The sequence below is a fragment of the Mytilus galloprovincialis genome, chromosome 9, assembly GCF_965363235.1.
Source record: "Mytilus galloprovincialis chromosome 9, xbMytGall1.hap1.1, whole genome shotgun sequence".
In the NCBI taxonomy this organism is placed as follows: Eukaryota; Metazoa; Mollusca; class Bivalvia; order Mytilida; family Mytilidae; genus Mytilus; species Mytilus galloprovincialis.
Window position 1 is genome coordinate 56,111,692 of NC_134846.1, and position 22,551 is coordinate 56,134,242.

Consider the following 22,551-nt stretch of genomic DNA (forward strand, 5'->3'; position numbering starts at 1 on the left):
CTGTTTCAGCGCTTGAATTTTGTTTTTTTCAAAGATAGAAAAAATATTGAAATAATTTGATAAACTGGTGTTTTATACTTTAGAAAATAATTCTGTAATATACTATAGTGAAATACTATACACAATATGAAAGTTTATGGATGTGAAAAGGTCAAGACCACTTCTTCTTTTGCTATGTCTTAAATGGAAAAAAATCAGAAGGTTCCAAATCAACGCCATTTTGTTATGGCAGCTCTTCATATAATTAGTCAAACTTGCCGTTTTAACATCGTTTATAGCGTATGCTTATGATTGAATCGTTTTTGTAGCATTCTATTGAATAAATATCAGAATATTTCTCCATTTTGTTCTTGTGTTTGAAATATTGATATTTTTAGGTCTGACCTTTGACCTCAATTTCACAAAATTGTGACCACTCTGGATTTTTACGACCCAACTTTTCTTATTGTACACGTTGTCCTCTTTCCATCGATATATAATTTAGGTGTGTGTTCTTCCGGACCATTAAAGTTTTAAAAAATGAACTCTGGTTGCAGTACTATATATATTTATTCATTTGAAATGCCGAATTCGGTTATTGGTTTTAACAATTTACAAAATCTATCAGTATCACGGATGTCGTTCGGTTTATCGAGAGAAATGATCGTGAGAGAATACCTATCACAAGTAAAGCAGACGAGACATTTCAGCATGTACCCTCTGGTATTCTTTATAGTCTGTAATATGTATGCATATAATTTTATATAGATATCTCATTGGCAATCATTTCACATCTGCTACGTTGTATATAAAAATACATAGAACTTAAAAAAGTACAGCAACACAAAAGGTTGCATGGTTATCGTTCAATCTCAAATTGTTAATGAAAGATGCTGTTTTCGCTATTAGATATGGTAGATGGTTCACCTTTTGTGTTTAAACGTTGCATAACCACATCATTGGCTAAATAATGGCGGTAAGTAGACAGTTATCAAAGGTACGGTGACCGTACCAGGATTATAATTTAGTCCGCCTGACGCGCGTTTCGTCTACATAAGACTCATCAGTGACGCGCATATCAAAATATTTATAAAGCCAAACAAGTACAAAGTTGAAGAGCATTGAGTATCCAAAATTCCAAAAAGTGGTGCCAAATACGGCTAAGGTAATCTATACCTGGGATAAGAAAATCCTTAGTTTTTAATAAAATGACCACATTATTAATATTCATGTCAACACCGAAGTGTTGACTACTGGGCTGGTGATACCCTCGGGGACGAAACGGCAGTCTGCCTCAGTTGTACTACACAACAAATTTTTCACACGCGAACTGAAAAAGGTATGATATCACTTAAATACCAGTGCACATGCAGTAAAAGTTGTAACGATTGAGAATAGAGCTTAATTGGTTAGAAGTCGAAGAAAAAAATCCCAGTAATTTTGGTACAATAATGTTGTCTAAGTCTTTGTGTCGACGTAGCCACAAAACAACAAAAGTGTCATACCATGTATCGCACACACGACACTTAACTTAACTGAAAGTTACAACCCTTACAAAAATAAAATTGCGTAAACATGCATATATTTGCAAGGCGGATGCATTTAAAGATACATAAAAAATGTATATACCTTTTTCGACAATTTACGCTCGTAGAGGTCCTTCTATTTTGGAAATCATATGTAGACACGTTTTTAGTTATTTTTTAATTTTCGAGGTAAAGGCTTGAATTTAGAAAAAAAAATGAAAGCTTGAATGTTCGTTCTTATTAGAATAGTTATACGCTTCCATCAGTTGCAAGTTTATCAATTGGTAAATAAAATATTGTTTTCTAATTACTAAGACTGGTCACGCATTGTCTTCACGATCAAAATAATGCGTTGCCTGATCTTTCATGATCAAGTTTCATGAAGAATCAACAAAATTCGAGGTTTTCATAAAAAAAAAAAAAAAAAAAAAATGAACAATTTCAAGGGAAGAACATACTTTTATTTTACTGTACTATCGGAGACACCAAAGACTGATTAAGTTTCAAATATATCATGATATATTGGAATGTGACCGTTAAAGGTACAAAAGGCGTATTTCTTTAATAAATCTCATAGACATGTATTGCGCCTTTTGTGCTTTCTCATAAAGTACTGCATATTTCTTTCTTTTTATCTTAATGCACAGTAATGTATTGTTGAGAAAGTTGAATCATTTTGACAGACATATTTGTTTTTTTCGGATTTGTTCTGCGTTTTGAAAATTCCGAGGTTTTTTTCCACATATTTTGAAGTAGAATTTACATTTGATCACATTCACGATCCGGTGTTATATAGCCATTCTTCCCCCATGCCAGTTTTTCCCCCGGGAGAAAAACTGGCATGAGCCAATCTTTCCCCCGGGAAAATTTTGGATCATTGCCATTCTTCCCCCGCGGAAATTTGACAATACGTATGCATATAGTCACTTTTCCCCCATGCCAATCTTTCCCCCATAATATAGTTTTCACTATATTTATACAAGTTTGAAAATTAAATCCCACAGAGTTAGAATTATATTTATACAAGTTTGAACATTAAACCCAACAGAGTTAGAATTATATTTTTACGCTGACAAATATTTGTTTGTCAATTTACATTAACACAAGTCTGTCTATACATGTTCATCATTCTGTCTATGTGTCAACTCGTTTGTTTTTATTTCCACCAGTCTTTTACAATAGTTTGTCTACATTCTCAAAAGTCTGGATATGTTTCCACAAGTCTGTCTTTGGTCCACTAGTCCGTCTACATTTTCATCGGTCTGTCTATGTGTCCACCAGTCTGTATGCATTTTCAATAGTCTTTATATTCACCAGTCCGTCTTTGTTTCTACTATTCTGTCTACATGTCCACCAGTCTGTCTCCGTGTGCAAAAGTCTATCTACAAGTTTACCAGTCAGTTTACGTGTCCATTAATCTGCCTACTATACCAGTCTGTGTATGTGCCCACTAGTCTGTCTATACATGTCTACCAGTCGGTCTATATGTCTACCATATTATACTATGTCAATGTGTCCATCGTCTGCCTTCGTGTTCATCAGTCCGTCTGTAAGTGCATTTTGTTGTGTTATTTTGTCTGATATTCCAAATCTTTATTATGCTGAGATTTACATGCATTCTTTTGACTTGAAAACTTACTATAGGTGTATATTCCTTACTAATACCCTTATGCTTTGAAATGCCAAAATTTTTTCGTTGGGATTTATCATAAGCTGAGACAACATTTTTAATATGCATTGCCACAACAAGTTACTTTGCAGGTTTAGTTTTTCTGACAACAGGGTAGTATGACAAGTAAAGCTTAAAAATAAGATATTCTTATCTATCTCGGGTTGAAAAACAATACTAAATAAATAGTAAATATACTTGGTTTCGCAGTTAATGCCTGTCTCTGCATGCTTTTTTTTTATATGTAATGTAGCAATATCTCATACAAAACAAATCGTTAGTAGTCAATTTGTTATTAAACAACAACCAGTCTTGGAGAACATGATTGTTATTAGTTGTAATTGGTTTTGAAATAGCTTTCAGTAACTGAGAGTACTCTTATTCCGGTGCTAAGTGATTATTGTGCACCATACCAACATTTTTTGTGAAGCCAATTGCAACTGATATTTAACATTTTTTTCTTATGGTGTGCTGTCCAAAGCTGGATTATTGGGAGGGTACATCCTTAATACCAAACAGACAACAATAAAATCTAAACATATATATATAACACATGTATATTAATACAATGAAGGTTTCCGCGTATCGCTAAAATATTAAGAATAAGATGTTGCTATTTTCTTTTTAGATAAAAATTTGGAACTGACGTCGGCGACGTTATAATTCAAGGGGGAAACATTAGCTTCTCGTGCTATAAGTGGGAAAAATTGGCTTGATCCTGGTTCCCCCCCCCCCATAACACTGAGGGGGAAAAGTTGGATCATGCCAATTTTTCCGGGGGGGAATAATTGGATCGATCCAGTTTTTTTCCCCCGGAAAAATTGGCATGGGGGAAGAATGGCTATAGGAAACCGGTACCAAATCTTTCACGATCCAAACGCAACGCTTGACCACCATTAGGTATTCTTTCACGATCAATTCTCTCGATAAACCGAATGACACCCGTGAGTATTCAATTATCCAAAATTAATTGTTAACAGTTAATTGTTAACAGTAGAAAAATGGACAACATTTTATATAAGACTTTTCGGACATTGTAAAAAAGAATATACAATATGTTCTATAGTCCGTCAATATGCATTTTTCACTCATTTAGAGAAATATTTTTCAAGTCTATGAATTCAAATTTGAAAACACAACCCTGACGTAAATCTATTGCCATGATCAAACTCTCCATTACAATGGACACCAAATATTTCATTTCATTAACAAACAGTTTGAAATATAGAATCACATTTTGTGTCCAAAGTTATTTATAATTGAGCACATCCTTATTAGTTAAATAACCGATTATAGTGTTAAATTTCTTCTATTTGTACCATTTAATTTTTCTTAAACGATTCTACAACAGAGTCGTCTTTTGCTGAAAAATTAGTCCTCATGAAATGTTAGAGATGGTACGGACTAGTTGTGTGGTTTATTGTGTGTGTCTCTGTGTGTGTGTGTGTGTGTGTGTGTGCCGCTGCAACCCTCATAACATAAAACCCAGTCGCAAGTTTGTTGTTGTGCCATTTGCATACAATTTGTAAATCGTTGCTAGGTCAGTCCTTCCCCGAGTATCAAACTGTAAACAGGTGTAAATAAATATGTATTAAATAATATACCTTACCTTAACCTGAATTCTCTCCGCGCCAGAAGTCGCGTAATACCTCTAAATAAATTATATACAGTCTGTTTATAAAATTGTAGAAATAAAAGCGAAATATTAGGTCAAAGGGCGATAACTGATGTTTTATTTGATTACTGACAAATGAATTAAAAAAAACTCATCTTTTATATTTTCCTCGTTCATTTTGTCTACAAAAGACTTTGACATCAATGTCAGTCGACCTTAAACAAAACTCTGAAAAGGCTAAATAAAGAACGAAATAAGATAAAAGAAATCCGAATGGTTTTTTTAAATACAGCTAACGCAATTTATTCATGTGGTAGACCATGCTTTGTATTTCGGATGTAAACAGTTACAAAATGTAATTTAGAAATAAGTCAACACAATCTGTATAAATGAGTTTTCCAATTTGTTCTTAAATATTACCTTGCTAAAATCCGCCTCATTTGGACTCCGTCGGCTAGTTGTCTCATTGACAATCATACTACATCTCCTTTCTTATTTAAAACAGTATATCCTTTAATATCATTAAAATATATCTTCTCACGAGCAAAATTTACAGGTTGGTCCTGTAAAGCTCAATATTCTTGTACATGTAATTATTGATATCACCGTTTAATATACTATGGTACTGCTAAAAATAATGTGTTTGCTTAAGGAGAATCAATTACCTATACCAGGAACATATAAAGTGACTGTTCCAAACCTATACTGAGCTACAGACCTTTGTCTATATATTCAAGGGAAATGTAAAGTCAAAATATATATCCGTCACGTAATCAATGTTTGACGGAAATCATGATACTGGAGAACAAACCTGGTAATCATTAAAAGTAGGTTGGCAGTCATACGCTACAAGAGCAAAAAAGGGGGAGGCTCCTCAAATATAACATGCATGTCAGGAGGTAATAGTGACCAGGGAGTAAAACAAACAATTGGAAGATTATGAACTTCACAATATGAAACAGTTTAATGGAATGAACAAAGAAAACCGCTCTGGAATGTAAATGACGGTAATATAAAGTAATTGAATATTGAATATTTTATTTGCAAAAGCATATAGCAATACATAATATATACATAATGTGACTAATTAAACTACTTAGTATATAGTGATATTTAATTATTTTCAGTTTAGTGTTTATTTTTATAAAACACTTAAATCTAAATATGAGTTTGTTTAATATAAGATAGAATATAGACAGGGAACATTTTTAAAATTTGAAAATCGTTAAGATTTGGGCAGTTGACATGTGACATCAATTTAGAACTAGGGGCTCTGTAAAGAAAGTGATGCTCACCTAGTTCTGTGTCCACATTCAACAATGTCCACTCTCAAACATTGTGGGCTAGAAGAGAATTCATGACAAACAATAATTCTTTTTTGTTGATCCTGTATTGCTGGTAATCTTTTCCGTTTACAGTTTCCTTATATATCTTCTTGAGTTTTTGCCAAAACCACAAAACCCGGTAAAACAAATCTCATTTCAGGGAATCACTCATTTAAAATCAAGAATCTGATAATAATCTCGGCAAAAATTTACCTGATTTTAGATTTTTCTATTATGTTCTATCCAAAGTGTTTATTTATATCTTATATAGTTTCAAAATGATAGGCGACAACGTAAAATTTTGGTGAAATCGTTAATAAAGAGTCGACTAACTATTTCGACTAAGTTATTTGGAGATCTATACCGATGATACTAACATGGAAGCTTTCAAGATTAGAGACAAAATACAAAAAATGGGTAAATATCGACATTAAACAGCAATGACTCCAATAAGGAGTAAACTAAGATACTTCAGATATAAGGCAAAGATACAAAAAATGATTAAAACAAGAATGTGTCCAAAGTACACGGATGCCCCACTCGCACTATCCTTTTCCATGTTCCATGGACTGTGAAATTGGGTAATAATCTAATTTGGTATTAAAATTAGAAAGTTTCAAGTTTATTGGACTTCAATTTTATCAAAAACTACCTTGACCAAAAACTTTAACCTGAAACTCCCACTTTCATTTTCTATGTTTAGTGGACCGTGAAATTTGGGTCAAAAGTCTAATTTGGCTTCAAAATTAAAGAGATTATATCATAAGCAACAAGTTACTAAGTTTCAAGTTGATTGGACTTCAGCTTCACCAAAAACTACCTTGACCAAAAACTTTAACCTGAAACTCCCACTTTCATTTTCTATGTTCAGTGGACCATGAAATTGGGGTCAAAAGTCTAATTTGGCTTTAGTCTACTAAGTTTCAAGTTGATTGGACTTCATCTTCATCAAAAAATACCTTGACCAAAAACTTTAACCTGAAACTCCCACTTTCATTTTCTATGTTCAGTGGACCATGAAATTGGGGTCAAAAGTCTAATTTGGCTTTAGTCTACTAAGTTTCAAGTTGATTGGACTTCAGCTTCATCAAAAACTACCTTGACCAAAAACTTTAACCTGAACGGACGGACGCACAGACGGACGCACAGACGAACGGAGCCACAGACCGGAAAACATAATGCCCTTCTACTATCGTAGGTGAGGCATAAAAAAAAAACGCAATTAAAGGACAATAACTATTTAAAGGAGTCCAAGGATGATTTTGATCATATTAATTTATATTTAAATCTTGTCTTGTGGACAATTTTGCAATATAAAAGTTTATCTTTATCGGGTATAATTTTCATGATAATATACGCAAAAATGCAAAAAAAACAAAATGCAAACATTAGACAAGGATAATAACTCCTATAAGAAGCCAATCAACAACTGAAATTGTTAAATCAAGTGAATATAGGCATAGTTCAAAGAAACTAATTATCATAGTCCCACTCCTTTCAATAGTACTTTGGAGAAAGAAAAAAAATACTTGATATTTTTAAAAGATAAAACCGTTGATTCATGCTGAGATGACTATGTGTTCTAGATATCTCATTGCAAATAGTAGTAGTTGCACTAATATCTACAGGGGCTTGTTTAGTGGGACAGACAAGGTCAGTTTTAATAAGAATCTAGGGCGGTAGGTATCATGTATGTCATATATAGGATAGCGACCGCCATTGCCGGTGAAACCCACTAAACAAACCTCTGTGTCATATCTAGCATCATTGGGTCAAAAGTAAATTAATTAATTGCTTGAGCTGAGGTCATAGAAAAAACAATAAGAGCATATAAAGAATATGAGTCCATAGAAAAAACAATAAGAGTATATAAAGACAATGATCAACATAATTCGTAAAACAACTAGGAATGCTAGAATTAGTTTAGCCGAATGTCTACCACGACGAGATGCAAACGTAAAAATCGTTAACCACATAATTTGGAAAGTAGCCGAAAGTTATGATGTGGAATGTCTACAAACTGTCCAAAGTTTTATTAGACGAAATTGTCATCTCAACAGCGAACAAATCTGGCGTGACGGAATTCACCTAACTGACAGAGGAACGGCAACACTTCTCAGACTATACGATACACTTGTCAAAGTCACCAAAGAAAAGTCGGACACACCAACTATAAATCTCAACAACTCTCACGTTGGTGTTTGTTTTTTTTCTGTGGCGAAGATCTAGAGGGACACAACTCTCGATTTTACCGCCATGAGGCAAAATTAGTGTTGGACCTGCTCAAAATATGGACATAAAATGAAAAACTGTTGGTATTCATCAACTTAAGACACTGGCAATGCATGTTATGCCGAAACTTTTCTTTTACAAACAATGAACAAATTTGAATGTTTAAATAACATATGTACCTTGTGTGACCAATATTGAATGTAAATGTATTTAGGAATTGAAAACGATCAATACTATTCTTCCATAAATGCAGAAAAAACTTTACACTTACAGAACACTACTTCAAAGAACAACAGATCTTTAAATAATAACAGAAAAGAATCAATAAAAGCAACAAAATATCAAAATAATGAAAATAACACTACAAAATGTTTAGAAGAAACATATTTTGGCCTTAAGAAAAATGGATTAAAAATTTCTCATTTAGACATAAGAGGGGTCCTATCTAAATTTGATGATATGAAATTATTTATAAATCAAAAAAATAACACACATATTAATGGAATATGTGAAACATTTCTCACAAGTAATACGGAAGACAGTTTTATTAGTATTAAAGGATTTGAAAAAGGGAGGGGTGTAGTTGCTTACGTTTCTAGCTCTTTAAAAAACAAAAGAAGAACTGATTTAGAAATAAGTTCACTGGAAAGTATATGGCTTCAGATTCATTTCAAATACTCCAAATCCCTATTAATATGTTTTATCTACAGACCATAATTATCATTTCTTGTTCTAATTCATTTGCCTTCTCGATTTCCTTTTCAAATTCATCAATCCACGATTGTGGCATATCAAGAGTCTTTCTAGATTTAAAAAGGCATTTGATCTCGTTAATCACACCATTCTCTGCCATAAATTACATTTATACAAAGTCTCTCATCATTCAATAAAATGGTTCGAGTCGTACCTGTCTAATAGAAAACAAAAAGTGTGCTCTGGTAATACAGCCCCTCAGAATCTAAATGTATCAAATATGGGGTTCCCTAAGGGTCCATTTTAGGTCCCCTTTTGTTTGTTTTATTCATAAATGACATGACTTTAGAAGCCACTCATACAGCAATTGATATGTATGCTGATGTTACAACACTTTCATACATATGGAACAAATAAGGAAGAGATATAAAGGAAACTAAATTACGACGCCAACACCATAAATAATTGGTGTCTGATTAATAGGATGGTTATAAATCCCTTAAAAACTACTTCTATGTTGATTGAAACAGATAAGAAACGGACTTTGCTAGGAAATGATATGAATATATGTATACAAGATAGCCCAATCACACCCGTTGAAATACAGAAACTTTTGGGTGTATATATTGACAAAAATTTGGACAGGAAATTTCAAGTTGACTATGTATGTAAACACTTTTAAGTTCTCGTATCGCACTGCTATCTAGAATTAAGAAATTTTTGGATATATTTTAAGTAGTAGAAAGCTGCTTTATAATGCTTATATTCTGCCCATATTTGATTTTTGTTGCTCAATATGGGGAAATTGCTATGAGGATGGATATAAAAAAATTCTTAAAATGCAGAAAAGAGCTGCAAGGATTATACTTGATGCACCATCACACCAATACTTACACCTAGGATAAATTTATTTAAAGAGCTAAAGTGGAGGAATTTCAAATCTAGAATTTCATATCATAAACTTATTTTTGTTCATAAAATTCTAAACGATAAAGCACCTGCATGATAACTTAAAGGAACTCTGTTGTCCAATTGTTAACCTACATAGTAGAAATCTAAGGTCATCTGCAAATAATAATTTAGCTGTTGTACGTCCGAACACAAATTCAATGAAGAAATCTTTTGCATATAGCTCATCTATACTTTGGAATAAACTACCAAATGAAATAAAATGTTGTGAAAACCTGGACACTTTTAAACAAAAATGTGTTGATTTCTTGACTATAAATGATTTATAACAACTTACTCAAATATTCTAATGATTTGTATGTTATGTATATATATATATATATATGAATTTATTTTTCTCTTGTTCTACAGACAAGTTATAGTTACTAGTACATGATATGTTAGAAACTATAAGCTTTGTAATATTTGTACTGTTTGTTCTTTGTGAGGGCCTCAAGGTAGATTAGCGAAAGCTAAATGAGCCACCCTCTTTAAATAAAGTCATTACTTACTTCAGGTTTACTTAAAAAAGAAAAAAAAGGAAGAATTAATTTATTATGAAAAAAACAAACTTTGCTGTTTGTATATTCACAGTATTTCAATAAATTGAGAGTATACGACTAAATCAGTATGACTAAACCAGGTATCAATAGCAACTTTACGAAAATAAATTTTTCAAACCCATTTACGTCAGTATTACCAGAGACATATATACACATGTATATATGTCTCTGGTATTACAAACCAATGGTGGTTCTATGTCACGTCTGGCATACTAAATTATAATCCTGGTACCTTTGATACCTATTTTTAGTAATACATTCTGCTATTATTTCTAGCAGAGACATATAATACAATTGTAATATTTTTCCTATTTCTAGTTAGTATTTTAAATTTTATCACGAAAAAATAAATTGGAAGCACAAATACGCATTACTACAATTTCTATTCTTTACAGAGAACCCAATGCAGTAAGTAATTTGCATGTATATATACATATATCGATTAATAATCAAACATCTGTCATGCAATATAATTATAAATATATAGTTCAGTCTATCATGGGAACAGTAAATATGTTCCTGGTCTATCTAAAATTTTAGTAAACGTGCACGCCATACATATATTTCAGGTTTGTCTCCCCTTGTGTAGAAATCCACTTCCTTTTTAAAAACCGTCAAAATGGTGAGCGTGTAAACTAATAATAACCCCAAAGAATCTGGACCCATCCAATGTACAAAATAACTATTTCTTATTTCTGTGACATGCAAATAAAACTTGACTCTTAATTTTATTTCAGGGTATCGATATTACCCATAGGTTTGACAGAAAAACTGGAAGAAAGGAGCCAAAAAGTCAAGATATCTATCTTCGTCTCCTTGTAAAGGTATGTATCAAAAAACGACTGAGTTAGCAATACGTGGTATGGACATGTATTAGCCACTTCAGTTGTAAGGTATCAATTAATATCAAAGCCAAAAAAAAAAATAGCCTTCAAGACGTCATTATTATTTTTGACTACTTCTGGCTAATTTATTAATATACATGTACATTTATGCCATGTTGACACCTCTCCACTACAGATCAATGACACAGAAATTAACATCTTTAGGTCACCTTTTAGTGTATACCACGTATCATAAGGGTAAATAGTATATAATGGTAATAGGTATTGTAAAAATAGTAATTGGTGTCAAATATATGACATGAATGAGTTTTAAGTAGGTGATAATTTAACTTGTATCTGATTTTATTAATGATGACCTACTGCTCCTCTTAATATTGTCCGGAGTGTTTTTAATCCACTACTACAATGTATATTGTTTGAATAAGTATGTATGTGCAAAAAAACTTTAAAACTCGTCTCTTTTTGAGGTGCAAGATTATAAAATATATTCTGTGTCCTTCCTCCCAAGTTATAAGAGAAACAAAACAACATGCAAGTTCTGATGTGTTTGTCCATGGATGATGGTGTTTGCTTTTGGTATAAAGTAGTATCATTGATATAACTGCAGCCTATATGACACTTCAATTTTTGTTCACTTAAATGACTTTTAATACATGTAAGTGAAATCAGAATATGCTTATATTGTTCATTTGTATTATAGCTTTACAGATTTCTGGCAAGACGCACAAATGCCAAGTTCAACAAGATAGTTTTGAAACGTTTGTTCATGAGCAAGACAAACAGGCCTCCTTTGTCATTGGCCAGATTGGTAAGTATAAATACACAAGTGATTTGATTAATTTATTCACTTTTTTGGGACAAATTAACACAAAAGTGTATTAGATGTTCATTTTGGGCGTCATTATATAAAAGATGTGGTATGTATGATGATTGCCAAAGAGACCATATGACTCAGAAACAACTATAGATCAATGAACAGCCTTCAATAATGAGCAACGTTCATACTGCATAGTCCGCTATAAAATTATAAGGCGTTGAAATGATAAATGTTCAATGTAAAAAAAAAATGAAAGAAATAGAATTCCCATCGTTCGTACCTACGATACCTTATTATTTTCAAAGATGTTATAGGAAACACACATATTATTTTATTTGGCCTAACAGCCTTATTTATGAACAATTGGTTTTAATGACAATATTTTCCTTTTTCTGGTGCAATTTTGTAAAGTGTTTGTTTCTCCAAATTGTTCAGACAATGTTGTTAATGTTGAGTAATTTATAACTATGTGTACATGAACTATGTAGTATAGCTTAGATTTACACATCAAAATCATAAAAGTTCCTTGTACTGTCACATATTTGACCGGTTAGACAAAACTGAAACAGTAGTCTTTATGCTACTTTAAGATTAAGTAATAAGTTGTTAATGTCTTTTCTATAATGAACTATAAGATTAAATACAAATTCTGCTTACATTTTCTGGTCTTTCTGTAAATATTTTGATAACAAAATGTAGTCTTTGATGTGATCATTGTTTGATTGTTCACATTTAAGTATAGTTTATTTTGCTGTAGGTTCGTCTTATGAAGAAGAAGGGACGTGACAACAAGACTGCTGTAGTTGTAGGAACTATTACTGATGATGTCCGTATAATGGAGATACCAAAAATTAAGGTATGAAAAACTTGTGTTAGACGCTAATTAGAGCTGTCAATGAAAGAAATCAACTGCCGGATACATCTTGTGTTCACAATCATGAATAGGAGACCTGTTATTAAGGTTCATGACCGGTGTGATGTAATATACACTTTGCCCCCTTTTTTTCCCAACCAATTACAAAGGGAAATAATCTTATTAAAAAACAAGTAAACTTGCCTCGTGGACAATTACGACTATGGCAAGATGAATTCCACAACCACAACAATCATGTCTCAAAAATAAAATAAGAAATATAATAAAATGGATTATTGGAAATGGCAAACTACCTACCCTTAGCCTATATTTATCATTTTATGATGAAACCTGAAACATATTTTTTTCTGGTCAAATGAAAAAATAGCATGGGTACTCCAAAATTGATATATATAGATTTAAGACACCTTCATTTATTTATATTTTATGCTTTTACTTTTACTTACAATGCATATATAAGGTCACGGTACCCAAATTGCACCTATTCAACATTAACAGCTGAGAAATTCTTAAAAGTTTTCCTTGGAGACTAAACAATTTGTATTTGGATTACTTGCCATTATACACGTCTTACAAAATAGGTGAATATATTCAAATATACACTAAATGTTCACAATTTATATCAACAGATAAAGCTTTCACTGGAAAAGAAAAATGTAAGACAACGCCACCATGTGACGTTCTCAAAAAGTCATCTTTTTAAAATGAACAAAAAAAAAAATGTTACAAACATCAATTTAAAAAAACATGGAGAAGTGAGCTTGTGCTAATGTCAAATTGTTCTATATATTTGAATAAACAGCTGCGCCATGAGCGCATGATACGCCCAACGTCTTGTGTGGAAGTTTTATGCAATAATCATAAATAGTTTCTGAGAAAGTTTTAAGCAATAACCATATATTGTTATTGAGACACGGCGGGACATGTGAAACCCCCAACCCTGTTTTTTTTTACAAAAAACTAAATATCACTAAAATAAAATTTTGAATCAAAACCAAAAAGTATACAGATCTTTAGATTAATATAACAAAGAAGTGTGTAAAGTTTTAAGCAATAATCATAAATTATTTTTGAGATATGGCGCGACATGACGTAAAAAACCCCTCCCCTGTTTAACAAAATACTCAATAACTCCAAAATAAAGTTTTGAATCATCACCAAAAAGTATACAGATCTTTAGATTAATATAACAAAGAAGTGTGTAAAGTTTTAAGCAATAATCGTAAATCGTTTTTGAGATACGGCAGGACATGTAAAAACCCCCTCCCCCCTTTTTACAAAATACTCAATAACTCAAAAATGAAATTTTGAATCATCACCAAAAAGTATACAGATCTTCAGATAAATATAACAAAGACATGTGTAAAGTTTTAAGCAATAATCATAAATCGTTTTTGAGATATGGTGCGACATGTAAAAAACCCCTCCCCCTTTTTTACAAAATACTCAATAACTCAAAAATAAAATTTTGAATCATCACCAAAAAGTATACAGATATTAAGATTAATATAACTAAGAAGTGTTTAAAGTTTTAAGCCATAATCAAGAATCGTTTGTGAGATACAGTGCGACATGTGAAAAAAACACACCCCTGTTTTAGTTTCAAAGTGCCGTAACTCAAAAAGTTTTTATCTTATTTTCACCAAAAAGTATACAGATCATTTGACCATCATAAGAAACAACTATGTAAAGTTTCTTGAAATTTGGATAAGTCGTTCTCAAGTTACGGTGCGACATGTTTACGCCGGACAGACAGACGGACGGACACCGGACATTTGTATACCATAATACGTCCCGTCAAAATTTTGACGGGCGTTTAAAAAATAAAGCAAAACATCTGTTAAATGATGTGAATTTTTAAGCATGGATGGAATTTGGGTACTCGTCTTTACGGAATCATGGATAGTTTGGAGGTCGATTCAAACCAATTTTTCTATGACTTAATATGGATTTAAAATTAAATTGGTGTACCAATATAATATAGAAGGATGCGTCTGCATAATAAACTCAAAATGGTATTTTTAGTCTCGATCATAAAAAACTAGGGTGAAAAAACTCAAAATGGATGTAATTTGGGTACCGCCACATAAGTTTTGTTCCCCAACAAGTTTTAAACAATGAATTTTTATAATTTTAACTATGGAAATTTATAAAACTGTTTTGTGCAATTTATAGTCTCAAATATAGAATATTGAAATTTTATTTTGGATTTAGGTATGTGCCCTTAGAGTAACAGAGAGAGCAAGAGCAAGAATTCTGAAGGCTGGTGGGGAAATTATGACATTTGATCAGCTGGCCCTCAAATCACCAAGAGGAAAGAATACTGTTATTGTTCAAGGTAAGTTCTATATCAATGGCATTTTTATATTAAACAAAGAAAATTCTTGACTGTATAAAGATATAAGATGATGTGGTATGAGTGCCAATGAGACAACTTTCCATCCAAGTCAGAATTTGTAAAAGAAAAACCATTATAGGTTATAGTCTTCCAACATGGAGCCTTGGCTCACACCAAACAGCAAGCTGCAAATGGCCCCAAAAATGACTAGTTTAAACCCGTTCAAATGGGAAACCAACAATACTGTATACATTTAAATGAATTGAAAACTTAGTTTTTATAAAGAAATAGTTTTTGATTATTTTTGTATGAGCTTTCCCATTAATTTAAGATGGAGAATGATTGAATAATGAAGTATATTTTTTTTATAATTTTAGGAAGAAGGAAAGCCAGGGAATCTTACCGTTACTTTGGTGCTGCTACTGGTGTACCACACAGTCATACAGCGTAAGCTTTATAATTTTGAATACCTTGTGCTTGGATATCATTTACAATCCAAATACCCTGACACAAACTCATTTTATAAGTAAAAAAATCAATGGTTTTATGATCACTGAAATTTGTTACATGCCTTGATTTGTATTCTTTGGCACTGCCTAAATATTTCTTGCCCATCCTGTAATCATTCTTTATTCTAAAAATATAATGATGTCAAATCAACAAAATATATCAACTAAATATTTTTGTTAAATTATTTGGAAGAAATACTAAAACCAATTTTTGCATCAGGAAGTTTTCAATGGAACTAAAATTTTGGCAATGTAGGCCAAAAAAATCACACAAGCACTGTTCAAGTCTGACAGACTTCCTAGTAGTAACCCGCTAAAACATGTTTTTAAAATAAATTTAAATTGTCTACCTACCTTATTTTTAGCACATTAGCGGAAACACGTATTAAAAAAAAATGGCCTTATCCGACAATTGCAATCATTTTTACAATAATTAATCAGTACTGGTGTGGATGAAAATTTATTGATTTATCTTAATTAACCTTGCACTACTTTAGATGGTGAACAGGTTTAAGATTCCTTTTCTCAATTCATATTTGTTATACGTTATAATGGTAAATATTTTTTCTACTTTCAGTCCATTGGTACGCTCCAAGGGAAGGAAATTTGAGAGAGCTAGAGGACGTAGGAAGAGCAGAGGATACAAGGCCTAAGTGGAAATTAATGTGTATAGACATTAAAAGAGATGATGAAGAATTATTTATTATTATCTATTGCCTGTTATTTTGTGTAAGAGAATGCAGAAGGAAAATTCATCATTCTAAATTTTGTACTTTCTATTATTGATACATGATAGAACTGTGGTTGGAAGGATTTTCCATTTCTTTAATATCATCATTTGCTGTGTTATTAAGAGCAAGCCGTGCAGCTACTATAAGATGTTGGTTTATATTTGCACTCTATCTGTCTGTCCATTCTTGTCCATTCATCAGTCAGGCAACTCAGTTTTCCACTTTTTTTCTTCATCCTTGAATATATTTGATCTTTTTTTCATCCTTGAATATATTTGATTTGATATTTGGATTATTGTTTATCATGACAAGTTACAGATCAAGTTTCAATTTTGTTCTGGTCGTATTATTTTGTTCAGAGTTATGGTCCTTGGAATATGAAAATTCATTCAAATAATCAGTTTATCACACTTTTTTATGCATGCTTGAAGATATTAATTTGAAAATTGCTAAATACTTTTCATGACAAGTTGCAGTTCAAGATATTCCGGTTTGCCTGTCTGATGATTTTGCAGAGTTGTGGCTATAATTTTGTTCACATACGATGAAATTTTAACCGGTAGAGGACTATGTATTGTTGTTAAAAACACATAGAATGCTTGTTACTTTTACATATTTTCTGATACATGACAGAACTGTGTTCAGAAGGATGTGGCAGGTAAAGACTGGGGTTTGTTATCTCGTGAATATCATCAGTTGACAGGGATTCATCTCAGTATTTTGGGAAAAAGGACCCTGGCCAGTTTTGGGAATTTTTTAACGCGGTTTTCAATGAAATTGGGGAAAAACAACCAATATACCGGATGTTAGTTTTAATGTGTTTTGTTCATTAAATTTTGTTTTGTTGGTGAAAATAAAGTAAGGACTACCTACACCTTCTTTGTTTTTAAATATACCAACATGGCTTTAAAGTTTATTTGAGTATCAATATTGAGTTCTAACTTCTTAAAGGATTGTTACATTTTTTTTTGTTTTGACATGAAAATTTGTGAACTAAAATATTTTGAGTTCTGTATAAAATATATCATGTTTCTATTTAATTTTGTGATCATTTGGGAATTTTACTCCCAAAATTGGGGAAAATGTAGGTTTTTTGCCATTGGGAATGGGTCCGAAAACCGGATCCTGTGGAATGCTAGAAAAATCCATGGTTGATATGTTATTCATCCAAATTATAAATATCTACAATAATCAATTTATCATCGTAATTTGACCTCCTTTATCTCAGGGTTTGTGGTCAACATTTAGAGTCTAGGTTTCTTTCTTCCTAACATTTTGTACTACAAGCAAAATGTAAAATACGTATGCTCTATGGAATGATTATAAGTTGTAAATGTGATTGTCCATGTGGCTCCTTGTGACATTTGCATGGTTGATCCAACACTAAGCTTTCGTGGTGAGGTCTATTTCTCGGCTACAGTTCGCAATAGATTTATTATATTTGGTGTATGTAATGATTGTATAGTTCACCTGACATTGACTTTATGTTCTAGGTTGGGTGGGTCATTAGAATTAACCAACTTTGTATTTATTCAACAAGATCTAATGTGTACATGGATCATTGATAATGTTGAGATTATTTGATGTTAATCAAAACCTTCATCTTCAAGACATAATATTCAATTATGATCTGTAAAGCAGGCGAGAAATTTTAGCGAAGATACAATTGGCACATCTTGTTGAAGGGAACTTGAGGTTTGAACTCGTCTGTTTTGCAAATAAGTTTTCCACACTTTTTTCTTTGTGCTATTGCTTTGATATTAGGTACTAGTATAGTGTTTTATCATGACAACTTGCAGATCAAGATCAAATTTTGTTCCATTTGAAAATTTTGTGCAGAGTGATGGTCTTCGGACTTTGAAAGTTCACACAAATATTCAGTTTTCTGCATTTATTTTCCATAATGCCTAAGATATTGATTTAATAATTGGTTCATTGTTTTATCATGACAAGTTGCAGATCAATAACTTTTAAATATAACAATTTCGATTTTTGTTCTGGTCTATAGATTTTGTGCAGACCTTACATGTAGTCTCTGGACTCTGGGAAAAATTACTATGGTAATCACTTTTCCACCTTTTTTGTCGTCATGTTTGGAAAAAAATAATTTGATAATTGGTATATCATGACAAGTAACAGTACAAAGTTCGAATTTTGTGTAGTCATGGTCCTCGGACTTCGAAAAAATTCTCTTAAATAATCAGTTTTTTCACACTTTTTCGTCATGCTTGAAGATACAGATTTGATATATAGTTTACACTATGAGTCATGACAAGTTATAGACCAAATTGGCATTTAGCTGTCCTTGACCCCATTTTAATGGTTCATTGGTCAATGTAAAGTTTTCTTTGTTTAGTCCATTTCTCATATACTGAAGAATTTAAAAACAATAATCGTATGATCGTTCATTATTGTCTGGCATTGATTATCTGACCCGACTTATTTGATTGGTCAATGTTTTCGTTGTCATAAGGATATTATAAATTGTGTGGCAACTATATTTGGTGCATGGAATGATTATATATATATATAATTTTAATTATAGTGCAACCTGATATAACATTTATTTTACATACATTGATACAAAGTCAATCAGCCAGCCTTCAAAGGCTTACGAAGCACTGTCAATATCTATAATTTGCGCGAATATAGAAAATATGAAATTAATACTTAAAGAACATTTTAAAACAAGATTATTTAAATATCACAATGAGAAAGTAACTGAGTTCTGATTTTTGAAATACTGAATATATAGTTTGACACTAGTTTACAGTCTGTAGTTAGCAATTAAATGAGTATTTCGTCATCAGAAAGAACGGAAAGGTCTTATGTTGTTACGTTGCTGAAAGTCAGCGAAGTCATTTTTCTTTCACGTGAATATAAAGGACATTTAATTAAAAAATGTTTTTCGTCCTTAACGGATACATTGTCATTACAAACTTTACTAAAACTTCTATTTGATGGGATACCACAATAACGCCCAAGTTCTAATTCCAACAGAAAAGTTTCACCACGCATCCTGCTAAAGTCGATCTCTGTTGTCGTGTCATATTAGTGATAATGTACTGCTGTGTTTCAAAGTTTGTTTCAAGACATCTAAAAGTTCGTAATTTTGGCATGTTCACAATGTCCAGTTTCCATTTATCGTGATGTTTTTGACGGAGCAAAAGTTCTGAGAAGTTGGCAATAAATTTTACACTTAGTCCATTTGTGTAGTTATTGCTAAATAGTTCCAAAAGTTCACATTTTTCCATCACTGATTTTAGCTCGTTGTACCATGTTTTCTTATATTTTTCTGATAAAGTTGAATCCCATTGGAAAATACGATTTGGAATTCGACCTACGTGCATACTTGTTATTCTATGCCAAAGTCTTATCATGTTACACTGGCGACGGATATATGCAGGGGTCCAACCCATATCACCACAAATAGCCGGAATCGGACTACATTTCCCAACTCTCATAAATGTCCTGATTGCTCTGTATTGGAGTCTTTCAATATTATCGTAAGGCTTGTAACCCCAGACACCTGATGCATAGTCCATGATTAGAACAACTGTACTTGTAAATAATTTTGTGTATGTTTCGTAATCAAAACCATCCACCAGAAAATATTTTGATGATAAGGCACCAAGTGCTATACTACTAGCTGTGATGAGTTCGTTCACGCACTCGTTGTATTCAAGAGTTTCAGATATTGTAAGTCCTAGGTATCGATATCTTGGTGTGTATTCGATAGTTGTGTTCCCCATCTTAAATACTCTATCTGAGCACGGAGATGACTTTTGTCTAATGTGCATAACTTTCGTTTTATCATAGTTCACTTGCAAGCTCCATTTCACAGACCAGTTATCTAGTGCTGTTAATTGTTTTTGCAGTCCATTTTCTGTATCCGACATAAGCACAATATCGTCAGCATATAGTAATGTACTGATTTCAAAGTTAGTATCTAGACGGATTCCACAATTCAAAGCATTAATATCTGTAGTTAATAAAAGTCGTTGGTGAAGAGTGCGAATAATGTGGGAGCCAAATTATCTCCTTGTCGAACACCAGTTTCGACCGAAAACCAATCTGTAAGAGTACCGTTAAGTCTAACACAGGTTTGAAGGTTTGTAAACATGCTTTGGATCGTTCTCAGCATATTTCCATAAACGCCCGCTTTAACAAGTGTATGCCAGAGGTAAGTATGGTTAACAGAATCGAAAGCCTTGCTAAAGTCTATAAAACATATGTGTGTATCCAGTTTCATTAGCTTTCTGTTTCTTAAAATGGTGCACAGTGTATACATGTGGTCTAAACAGGATCTCATTTTTCTGAATCCATTCTGTTCGTTACAGAGAGTGTTATTCCGCTCAAAATAAGAGGTAAGGCTGCGGTTAAGAATAGAGCTAAACATTTTGGCAACAGTTGACATTAAGCTTATACCACGATATCCAAGTGGATCACGATAGTATTTTCCATCTTTTAATATAGGATGAATAATACTTTGGCACCAAGGTGAAGGAACTATACCATGAGAAAAGCACATATCAAATAACTTTTGTAACGGGACAGTCAAAATTTAATTACACAGAATTTCGTTTGGTAAATTGTCAACACCTACTGCTTTTAATACCTAGTTTCACAAGTCTCATTGCTTCTTCTGTTTCTTCAATTGAAATATTTTCATTAAAAAGTTCGGCCTCTAAAATCTCATCATCTTCATCGGTTAATTACGCTATTGAATTCGCGCTCCAATTGTTCAGTAAGTTCGCTTAAATTGTCAATGAATGTATCGTTTACCAGTGTATTGTGTAATTTAAATAGTTTGTAATATTCGCTTTTCCATCTTCTGAGGATTGTTTCCTGGTCTGTAGAGAAGCTTCCATCCTCGATACGGACACTGTCAATATCTAGTCTATGTTTTTGCGGCCCTAGCTTGTCGATTTCTCTCCAAAATTCCTTCGGATTTGAATCATTTAAATTCTTAATTCTGTCACGGATCGATGCCCGATGAGTGCGTTCACACTGCCGTAATCGTTTGTCAAATTGTTTTCTTTTTTCGATAAAATTGCTCCTGAGAAAATCCCGTGTCCGTTTACACCCATTATATTTTAGATAATCCTTTTCGGATCGGTTAACCTTAGTAAGTAGTTCTCTTAACTCAGTATTTCAATATGGTTTTTATATTTGTTTTCTCCGTTTTTTTGTAACATTTCCTCCGGCATCTTTAAAGGGTAAATGATTATCCATTTCACTATGAAGTACAGTTACAAAGTTTCCGTATAATTTACGATTTCGTTTTTAACATTTAGACAATTTTCCATTTGTTCAATAACACTTAGAATAGCTATCGTGCATCGTTGATTTGCGAAAATATCATTCGGAACATTACATACATTATACTTGCGTCTTTTGGAACATACATTACTGTCTTTACCATTTTCACTGTAATTGCTTGTATAATCACTAATTGAAAGACTACATGAAAGAATAGATCGAGTGATCTGGAATAGTTGCTTTTGCGGCCGAGTTATGTCATATAGTAAAAGAATGTCTGAAATTAGTTGAACTTTAAACTTTGGATACTTGTTCGAGTCAGCATATGGAACCGCAATATAAACCACTGACTTTCCCGTCTTAGAAACATACGTATAGTTGTCGGAATCCTTTTCTAATCTTCCGTTTAATACACATAGTTTTGCATCTTTGATTAAATCCAAAAAATAATTTCCAAATGCATTTCGGACGTCGTCAATTCTTGACTTTTCAGGAATGAAATCAATTTTATCATCAAAATCTTGTAAATTTCCAATTCTCCCATTAAAATCGCCACATACAAATAAATTAGAACAACCACTGTACAAATATATTTGCGACAACAGAACATCATAATACTCCTGTG

The 22,551-nt window shown here is 32.4% G+C and overlaps 1 protein-coding gene across 1 annotated transcript; it reads left to right on the plus strand.

The window, feature by feature from the left end:
- Positions 1-11,234: 11,234 nt before the first annotated feature.
- On the plus strand, positions 11,235-16,629 carry LOC143045367 (large ribosomal subunit protein eL18-like). The gene is made up of 6 exons (XM_076217827.1): positions 11,235-11,374; positions 12,096-12,203; positions 12,970-13,068; positions 15,301-15,424; positions 15,802-15,871; positions 16,511-16,629. Exons 2-6 carry the CDS (start codon positions 12,162-12,164, stop codon positions 16,584-16,586), a joined length of 411 nt encoding a protein of 136 aa, XP_076073942.1. The 5' UTR covers positions 11,235-11,374; positions 12,096-12,161; the 3' UTR covers positions 16,587-16,629.
- Positions 16,630-22,551: the final 5,922 nt, after the last annotated feature.

Coding starts and splice junctions, on each gene's coding strand:
- LOC143045367 (XM_076217827.1), top strand. CDS start 12,162: ATGAGCAAGACAAACAGGCCTCCTTTGTCATTGGCCAGATTG. Junction 12,204..12,969: donor CTTTGTCATTGGCCAGATTG/GTAAGTATAAAT, acceptor ATTTTGCTGTAG/GTTCGTCTTATGAAGAAGAA. Junction 15,425..15,801: donor GAATACTGTTATTGTTCAAG/GTAAGTTCTATA, acceptor TTATAATTTTAG/GAAGAAGGAAAGCCAGGGAA.